We start from the raw sequence: 9,903 nt of genomic DNA, 5'->3' as shown, positions 1-9,903 counted from the left end.
AGAGCAGACCAGCAATGAGGAGACGCCCAGTTCGAGGCAGAGGAGAAGGGGTGCAGGTGCTGGGCAGGGGCCACAGCCGGTGGAGAGAGGCACAAGGACCGCCACCACCTCCACCAGCCAGAAGCTGAGCCCAAGCAGGAGAAGAGAGGGGCTTCGGACAGGGAGGTGAGTGGAGGAGGCAGTGGGGGAGTGGGGTGGAGCAGACGTCCGTGGACTTCCTACCGAACAGCCACCGGCGTTGGGCCATAAACAGCAAGATCCACCACAAATGGGCCGTAGTGACCAGGACTGACATGAGGACTAGGTAGCAACATCCAAGCAGGGCCTTTACTTGACCAAGAGGGCTTCCGTACTTACTTCCATTACAGTAACCAAGAAGACCACCATTACCACACAGAAGTGCCCGAGTTAGCCACCATTGCTAGTCTGTGACCAGCAAGTCGGCCACCATGAAAAGTAGCTGCCGCGGCTGGTTCACTGGGCTATAGATGGACACCACTGCTGAGTCATGGGAAGTAAAGATGTCACCATGATCGGTGGCAGTTACCAAAATGGCCATCACCTCACAAATGGGTCACAGCATCCCAGTTGAGCGCCTTTGCTAGTCCTCTGTCTGCCGCTGTTGGCTATGGCACACACCGTAGGCCTCACCGCTGGCCATGTTAGCTGATGTGACTCTTCCAGGGTTGCAGCAACCAGCAGGGCGACCATCGCAGCCCACGATGACCAGGGTGACCACTGCTGGTTGCCACTAAGTGAAATGACCTGGCCCACATTCATGGGCAACCACTGAGGTGGCCTGCCTTTGAAGGGGGGTGCTGAGCACCCCATTTCTGATCCCACCAGGAGCATGACGTGGAACGGCTGGAGCACATGAGAGATGAGCTGAAGAAGGCAACAGAGATGCTGGGAGAGGAGCTCAGGAGGGCGGGCTGACCCCTGACCTCGTGTCCTCCTTCCTCACACACCCTACGGCTTAGGACTGTTGACCCCCAAACCCTTCCAGTCCGTCACCCCACTCTGCTCCCCAACCTGCAGGAGTGGGGGGAAGGGTGTGCCTTGAAACCAGCCCTGAGGGGCCAAGTCTGAGCTGGGTAGAGGGGCTGGGCTCAGACTGACTCAGGAAACAGCCCTGACACCAGCCTAACCCAGTACAATCCTCCCGAGTGAATAAAGCATGAAGAAAACCACCAAGGCTTATCGTGTAGCACTTGATTTTAGAGGGACAGGAGCTGAGGAGTGGGCGGGAGGCCTGGGAAGGTGACTGTCGATCTAGTCACTGGTTGTCAGAACTGGGATTTTTTAATTAAATTGGAAACTCTATTCACAATTAAGTCAGATGGGGTCGTCAGGGAGCGGTTTCGAGGCTGGGCTGGGAGGTAGCTGGTTTGGGCTCCGGCCACGGTGGACCACGATGTCGTCATATTCATCCTGGGGGCAGAGGGGGCCAGGCAGAGGGGCTCAGGCGGCTGCCACCTTGCCCGCTGCCCAAGTTCTCCCACCCACCCCGAGAACCGGGTGCTGCCTTGAAGCCCAAGTTCCCCGCTCCCAGTTCAACTTCTCTGCTCCTGGTTCTCTAAGCACCACTTTCCAGGTCCCCTGTGTTCTCCCAGCGCCACTGCGTGGGCTCCAGCTCTGCCGCTTCTCCAGCCCTTCAGCCGCCGCGGCCTGAGGTCTCCCCCTCCGCCCCTTCCCTCTGCCTCTACCCAAATTCCTCAGCCCCCACCGTTCAGCGACAACCCCTGCCCCCAGCAGTGTCTCTGCTGCCTGGGTTCTCCAATGAAGCCTCCTCACTGCTGGCTTAGGTCTTTCCCCACCGCTGCCAGTGTTTGAATCACGGCTGCCCAAGGTCATCTTCCCACAGCCTAAACCCTCCAGCTCTTGCTCCCACAAAACAACCCCCCACGCTGCCACCCTCTGCTGCCGATGTTTACCAACCACTAGGACCAAGGTCTTTTCTCTCCCTCTGCCACTGCCTTAACTTCTCAGCCGCCACTGCCTAAGTTCTCCCCGCCACCCCTGTCCAGGTCTCCCCGGATCGCTGTCTGATATCACCTTCACCGCTGCCCGAGTTCTCTCATCACAGCAGCCCAATGTCAGCCCCAACGTGCTGCCTAATTTCTCTTCTCCCCCTTCCACCTGCCCGTTTACCCTGACCCTCAAGCTGGGCCGCCCAGTCTTTCCTCCTGACTCACGCCCTCGTCCCCGCTGTCGCTGTCGCTATCGCTACTGCTGCTGCAGGGGCCGGGCTTGTCCTCGTCCTCGGGCTCAGGGGCTCCGTGTGCACGGAGGAGGCGGGCGAGGATGGGGTTGGGCCGGAGCGTGGCGCTGCCGAGTGGGGTGCGGCCACCATACATGCAGGTGGCGGGGTTGGCACCGGCCTTCAGGAGGAGCTCCAGCACATCGGCTGCCTGGGCCTCCACTGCCAAGTGCAAGGGGCTCCGGCCACACGTGGGCTCCTGTGGGGTGCAGCAGAGAGGTTAGAGGAGACCCTGCCCCGCTCGGGGATGATCCCCACCCTGCCACGCCTTCTCCCTAGGGCGGCTCACCGGTTTGTTGAGGTCAGCTCCGGCCTCCCAGAGCAGTCGGACCATCTCCGCGTCTTTGTGGATGACAGCCACATGGAGTGGGGTGTGGCCTGGGGACAGAGTGACCTATGTCAGAGGATGGGGGGGTGGGCCTGGGCCCCCAATGCCCCGATCCTAGAGGAAGGTTTTGTGGCCTGAGGGTGATGGAGTTTGGGGTCTGACTCCTGAATGCCTGGGTATATCAAAGAGGCTCCTGCATCCCAAATGCCTAAGTCTCAGGTGGTCTGGAACTTGCTGGCAGTGCCAATGCCTGGGTTGTGGGATGTCTGGGGCCTATGCGTGAAGAGCCCAGGGGCTTTGGACAGGAGGCCTGGATCTTGGGGTAGGAGACCTGAGTCTCTGGTCTTACTTCACAAAGAACCAGGACCCCAAATTCCTGGGTCCTGAGTAGTTGAAGGGCCTATGACCTTGGGGGGTGGGGTGGGCCCTGAACACTGGGTCCCGCCCTTCCACCTGTGGAGGGGCCTGGTCCCAAGTAGTTGGGTGGGCTTAGAGATGGGGGAGCTAGGGCCCTGGGTAGACAAGGTCTATTTTCCCATGAGGCCTGGCTGAGGAGGGCTATCCCTGAACTCCAATGTCAACCTCTGGGAACCTGGGCTGCCAGAGTTTCACAGAGGGCTTGGCGCTTGAGTTCCCTTGTCCTGGGTGGCCTGGAGCTTGTGGTTCTCAATAAGCTGGGGCCTGAGCAGGAGTCCTTGGGGCTGATGCCTGGGTTCCCTAAAGCCTCGGTATTATTTCCCAAGGGGCCAGGCTTTGAGTCAGGAGAGCCGAGCCCAGAGCCAGGCACCCTTACCCTGCCTGGGAGCCCGGGCCCTTCCCAGTGACAGAGGACCCTCACCCTCATAGTTTTCAGCCTCCAGCTGCAGCTTCCAGTCCTCTTCATTCTCATCCTCTTCCTTCTCCAGGTCAGGTCCAGGGTACAAGGCAACAGAGGTGTGGTCGGTGTCAGGGGTGTGGTCAGAGCCCTGAGCGAGGTAGGTGTTGGGGACTCCCCTGGGGCACTGGGGGCGGGGCTGGAGCAGCACACGAGCGCAGGCGTGTGCCCCGACGCGGCAGGCCAGGTGCAGCGCCGTGTGGCCCCCACGCTCCGCCGCCAGCAAGCTGGCACCCGCCGCATACAGCTTCTCCACCGTGGATGCCTCTTCCAGGATGGCTGCCAGATGCAGGGCTGTCTGCAGGAGCAGAAGGCAGGGGTTAGGGGTCACACAGAGAAGCCTGGCCCCCAAGCCCTACAGTGTCTACAGGTGGCTCACCTGGCCCAGGTCATTCTGCAGGTACAGGTACTCAGTACCAGCGGCAAATCCTAGGAGGAAATCCAGGAAGGGCTCGTGCTGATGAATCACGGCCAAGTGCAGTGCCCTGAGGACAAGGACAGGGTCAGAAGGCAGAGGTCTAGTACTCTTTTTTTGGTTTGCTTGGGTGTTTGGTTTTTTTTTTTTTTGGTTTGTTTGTTTGTTTTACTTCTTATGAGGTCAAGTACTCTTGCATGCATTCATTCAACAAACATGGAGCACCTACTGGGTGCTAGGCATTATGACCACAGTTCTGGAACCAGCTGTCAGGAACCTGGGAGGGTCAGGTCAGAGTTAATTCAGCAAATTTGTTTAATCAATGTTTTGGTTTGGTTTGGTTTGGGTTGGGTTTTTTTGGCTACACCGCACGGCATGTGGGATCTTAGTTCCCTGACCAGGGATCGAACCTGAGCCCCCTGCAGTGGAAGCGTGGAGGCTTCATCACTGGACCAGCAGGGAAGTCCCCAATGTTTATTAAGTAGGATTTCTACTCCCTCCCAAGATGAAGTAACATGGACCAGATTTCACTCCCATCTCCAACCAACCAAAAAAAATCAGACATAATACAGTATATGAAACAACAGTTCTCAAGATATTGGACATCATGCAATGAATGACAGCAATTCTAGGGAAACAGGCAGCACACTCGATGAGCCCTTCAGTTGACTGCCACAGCTTTCTATCCTGAGAGTTTCCAAGCCATGATGCAGAGAGGGGGAACGCAGGCAGATTTGCCTGAGGTGAGGAGACAGAGCTGAGTCTCAGGAGAGCAAGGCAGCTGGAGTCACAGGACAGGGAACCAGAGAGGAGACAGCTGCCCAGAGATCGCAGAGGGGCCTCCTGAGTATTTAGAAGAATACTGGTCAGTGCAAGGGTATAAGGAAACTACCCCAGTCTGGGGGAAAACCATCCAAAAGGATTAGAGAGATATGCCCAGTGCTCACACAGGGCCGGGACTAGGACAAACCCACAATTCATAGGATATTGGGTAGAATACTCCGGAAGGTCTTACTTCATCAGTAATGGGGAATAATGAGCCCCAGATTAGGTGGGTGCTCAGGACCCACCTAACAAATCATAAAAGCAAAACCCCAAAGGATCAAACTACTTACAAGTAATTTAACTGCATCCCAGAACAATATTTAAGAGTATTTATAGGAATAAAAAGCTAGCTAGCCTAACAAGGTAAAAATTACAATGTCTGGCATCTAATCAAAGATTATCAAGCATACAAAGAAGCAGGAAAACATGATCCACAATGAGAATAATCAATCAATTGACATTGACCCAGAAATGACTCAGATGGCAGAATTAGCAAATAGGAACATTCAAACTGTATTTTATACATTCAACAAGTTAAGTAGAGACATGGATAATAAAAAAAAAAAAAAGACTCAAACTGAACTCCTAGAGATAAAAACTACAGCGCCTGAAATGAAAAATACACTGGATGGAATTAACAACAGATTACACATTACCAAAAAAAAAAAAGATTAGCAAACCTGAGGACTTCACAATAGCAACTATCCAGAATGAAACACAAAGAGAACACTCAAAAATGGAAAGAACATCAGTGAGCCATGGGACAACTTCAAGCAGCCCAATATATCTGTACCAAGTTCCTAAAGGAGCAGGGGGATAGAAAAAAATATTTGAAGAAATAATGTCTAGAAATTTTTCCAAATTTGATGGAAACTATAAACCCACGGCTCCAAGAAGCACTATGACTCCCAAGAACAAGAAATATGAAGAAAAGTATACCGAGGCCCAACATGAAAAACCTGTTCAAAATCAACCATTAAGATAAATATATTCAAAGCAGCCAGAGGAAAAGATACCTTAAGTATAAAGGAATAAAAATAAGCATGACAGCAGATTTCACAAAGGAAATAATACAAGAGAACACAGTGGAGCCACATCTTTAAAGTACTCGAAGACAGACTGTCAACCTAGAATTCTTTAACCCAGAAAAAATATCTTTCAAAAATGGAGACAAAATACAGCTACTTTCAACTATACAAAAGCCGAAGGAACTCATCACTAGCAGACCCACATCACAAGAAATGTTCAAGGAAACCTGTAAGCAAAAGGAAAATGACATCAAACGAAAATACGGATCTATACAACAGAATAAAGAACACTGAAAACAGTAACTATACGGGTAAGTACATAAGATTTTCTTTCTTAATATGTAAATCTCTTTAGAAGATAATTTTTTTAAAAGAATTGACTGTTTAAGCAAAAATAATAACAGTGTCTGGTGGAGCTTATAACACATGTATAAGTGAAATGTATGACAGCAATACAATAAAGGCCAGGAAGAGACAAATGGAAATATACTATTCTAAGGTGGTTTTATGCTATGAGAAGCGGCATGATATCACTTGAAGGCAGACCATAATAAGTTAAAGTGGTACACTATAAGCCCTAAAGCAGGAGTCAGCAAATTTTTCTGTAAAGGGACAGATAAATAATTCAAGCTTAGTGGATGACATGGTCTCTCACCTACTCAGCTCTCCTGTCAGAATGCAAAAGCAGCCATTGGCGATATGTAAATGAATGGGCATGGCTGGATTCCAACAGGACTTACTTTATGGAGTCTGCAGTTTGGATTTCATATAATTTTTACTTGCAATGAAATGTTATTCTTCTTTTGATTTTCTTCCAACCTTTTAAAAATGTAAAAACCATTCTTAGCTCACAGCCATACAAAAGCAGGTAGCTGGCTGGATTTTGCCTGTTTTTGTTGGCAAAGACCATAGTTTACCAACCTGTCTTTCAGAGCAACCACTAAAATAAAAAACAAAGAGTTAAAGGTAATAAGCCAACAAAAGAAATACAACGGGGCTTCCCTGGTGGCGCAGTGGTTGAGAGTCCGCCTGCTGATGCAGGGGACATGGGTTCGTGCCCCGGTCCGGGAAGAACCCACATGCCACACAGCGGCTGGGCCCGTGAGCCATGGCTGCTGAGCCTGTGCGTCCAGAGCCTGTGCTCCGCAACGGGAGAGGCCACAACAGTGAGAGGTCCGCGTGCTGCAAAAAAAAAGAAAAAGAAAAAGAAATACAACGGAACAAAATTTGCTCGTTCCAAAAGACAGAAAAAGAGGAAAAGGTAAACAAAGAAGAGATAAGTAGAAAACTAATAACGAGATGATAGACATAACTATATCAATAACTAAATTAAATGTAAATGGTCTAAAAACTCCAATTAAAAGGTAGAAACTGTCAGATTGAATAAAAAAGCAAAACCCAACTATATGCTACCTACAAGTAACACCCTTTAAAATAAATTTTAAAATTGGTTAAAAATAAAAGGATGGAAAAAGCTATACCATCCTAACACCAGTCAGTCAAAAGAAAGCAAGAGTGAAGGACTTCCCGGGTGGCACAGTGGTTAAGAATCCGCCTGCCAATGCATGGGACACGGGTTCAATCCCTGGTCCGGGAAGATCCCACATGCCACAGATCAACTAAGCCTGTGTGCCACAACTACTGAGCCCGCGCTCTAGAGCCGAGCCACAACTACTGAACCCATGCGCTGCAACTACTGAAGCCTGTGCGCCTAGAGCCCGTGCTCCACAACAAGAAGCCACCGCAATGAGAAGCCCATGCACCAAAACAAAGAGTAGCCCCCACTCGCCGCAACTAGAGAAAGGCCGCCCGCAGCAACGAAGACCCAACGCAGCCAAAAAATAAATAAATAAATAAACAAATAAGACAGCATACACGAAAGCCCCTAACATTGGCTAGCATAAAAAACAGATACTCAATGAAAAACAAGTTAAAAAAAAAAAAAGAAAGCAGGAGTGAGTATTTTAATATCAGAGTAGATTTCAGAGCAAAGAATATTACCATGGATAGAGAAGATTATTTCCTAATGATAAAGAGGTCAATTAAGGAAGAAGACATAATAATCCTAAACATTTGTGCCCCTAATAACAGAGCGTCAAATTACACGAAGGAAAACCTGATAGAACAACAAGGAAATCCACAAATCCACAATTATTGTTGAAGATTTCAATACCTCTCTCTCAGTAACTGATAGAACAAGTAGACAGAAATCATCAGCAAGGATACAATAGACCTGAACAACAGAAGAACCAAAGAAACCAATACAACCTCTAACTGACACTACACCAACAGCAGCAGAAAACACATTCTTTTCAAGTGCACACACAATGGAATTAAACTAAAGACCAATAAAAGGAAGATATTTGGACTATCTGGAAACTAAATAACATACTTCTAAATAATCCACCAGCCAAAGGAGAAATCAAAAGAGAAATTAGAAAGTATACTGAATTAAGTGAAAATAAAAACACAGCACACCAGAATTTGTGAGATACTGCTAAAGCACTACTCTGGGAAATTTACATGAAACACCTATACTAGAAAAAAAGAAAGGTCTCAAATCAATGACCTCAGCTTCCACCAGAAAAAGAAGAACAAATTAAACCTAAAGTAAGCAGAAGAAAGTAAATAATGAAAGTCAGAACAGAGATCAACAAAATAGAAAGCAAAAAAAAAAAAAAAAAAACCTATAGAGAAAATAAATGAAACCACAGCTGGTTCTTTGAGAAGATCGGTGTTTCTTGAGTGCCTCCTATGGGCCAGGCACTGTTCCGTTACTGGGGATACAACTGTAAACACAACACACAAAAACCCCAGGTACATTCCCTCAGTTCGGCCTTTACGACATTGTTCCTTCTACCTGGAATGCTCTCCCCAGATTATCTACTTGTCTCTCTTTCCTACTTTATTTTTCTCCAAAGAACTTACTACCTTCTGACATAGCATTTTTCTTTTTTTTTTTCATTTTTCCATCTTTGTTTCTTCCTATCTTTCTTCTCTTCTCTCTTTCTTACTTTGTGTCTGTGTGGCTTTCTGTTTCTTTCTTTCCTCCTCTCTACCTTTCTTTCTTTTTTGTTCCTCCCACTCTTCCTCCCTTCCTTTCTGTAAGTCTGTCTGCCCTTCCATCTATATACCCCCACTAGAATGTAGGCTCCACAAGTCATAAGTTTTTGTGCTTTCTTCACTGCCTTATCACCAGCACCTAAAACAGGGCCTGAAACGTTGTCGGTGTTGGATAAATATTTGTTTAACAGATGAATCCCTGCTGTCATGGAGTTTACATTTTCTGTTTGAATGTAGGATTTGAAGATTAGTGCTCAGAAGGTGGGATCTTAGAGTCAAAAGCCAAGTATTAATTTCGGAAATCAAAATCTAAGGCGTCTAAGTTAGGAGCTAAGGATCAAAGATCATATTTAGAGGTCAGATGTCAGGAGGAGCCTGCCTGAACTTCAGTTCTAACATAGGTCTCAGGACCGCGGTCAGGAAGGTCAAATCGAGCCTTGGATGTGGAATCAATCAATGGATGTGGAGCTCTGAGAACCAGAGTTCCAGAAAGGAAGGGGTTAGGATCAAAATTAGATTGGAAATTGATTTATCAAAGGTTAGACTTGGGGGTTAGAGGTCAGGGCAAGCATTAGAAGACAGATTTACGATTGAGAGGTTGGGAAGTCAGGATCAGAGACTAATAGGGAGTCAGATGTGGGATTTTAGGGCCCGGTGTGGCAGCCTAAGGTTCACTCACGTGTCGCCATCCTCAGTGACGTAGCCAAAGACGAGGGGCGCCCACGACAGCCCCGGGCCCAGCTCCGCGCTTAGCCCCGGTCCTCCGGGGGCCGCCGCGTCCGGACCCAGAGAGCCCAGGCCGCTGTCGCACCATTCGTCGGCATCCGCAGCTTTCCCCAAGCACGCAACCCCGGCCATGGCCCCCAAAGCCTCAGGGGACCCCAGCGGCCGCCCGCCAGTCGCTGGGCTCTGCCTGGAATTCTAGCGCTTCCGCCCTGGGGGAATTCCCCAACACTCCCCCCTGAGTCATCCAATCAGAGTGGGTTAAATAGTAAACGCCCCGCCCCCATACCACACCGTGACCAATCAGAGCATTCAGGTGGACTGCGACTCTCTACCCTTTCCCACTCTTTCCGCGCGCCCTTTACCAACATGGCTGCGGGAGCGGGG

The 9,903-nt window shown here is 49.2% G+C and overlaps 2 protein-coding genes across 2 annotated transcripts in view; one reads left to right on the top strand and one right to left on the bottom strand.

The window, feature by feature from the left end:
• CCER2 (coiled-coil glutamate rich protein 2) overlaps positions 1 to 1,123 on the top strand; it is a 3,831-nt gene extending 2,708 nt beyond the window's left edge. The window contains 3 exon segments of the mRNA XM_081216031.1: positions 3 to 23; positions 26 to 165; positions 847 to 1,123. Coding sequence (XP_081072157.1) covers positions 3 to 23; positions 26 to 165; positions 847 to 936 — 251 coding nt within the window. The 3' untranslated portion in view covers positions 937 to 1,123.
• A 74-nt stretch (positions 1,124 to 1,197) lies between these two features.
• On the bottom strand, positions 1,198 to 9,724 carry NFKBIB (NFKB inhibitor beta). The gene is made up of 6 exons (XM_081216500.1): positions 9,473 to 9,724; positions 3,842 to 3,947; positions 3,427 to 3,760; positions 2,550 to 2,638; positions 2,196 to 2,459; positions 1,198 to 1,431 (listed from the first exon to the last, which is right to left on the bottom strand). The coding sequence occupies exons 1-6, from the start codon at positions 9,649 to 9,651 to the stop codon at positions 1,336 to 1,338; spliced, it is 1,068 nt and encodes a 355-aa protein (XP_081072626.1). The 5' UTR covers positions 9,652 to 9,724; the 3' UTR covers positions 1,198 to 1,335.
• Between the last annotated feature and the right edge of the window lie 179 nt (positions 9,725 to 9,903).

This window comes from Mesoplodon bidens, assembly GCF_964165515.1.
Source record: "Mesoplodon bidens genome assembly, chromosome: 18".
Lineage (NCBI taxonomy): Eukaryota > Metazoa > Chordata > Mammalia > Artiodactyla > Ziphiidae > Mesoplodon > Mesoplodon bidens.
The sequence above is the reverse complement of the archived record's forward strand: the minus strand, read 5'-3'. Positions and strand labels throughout refer to the sequence as shown.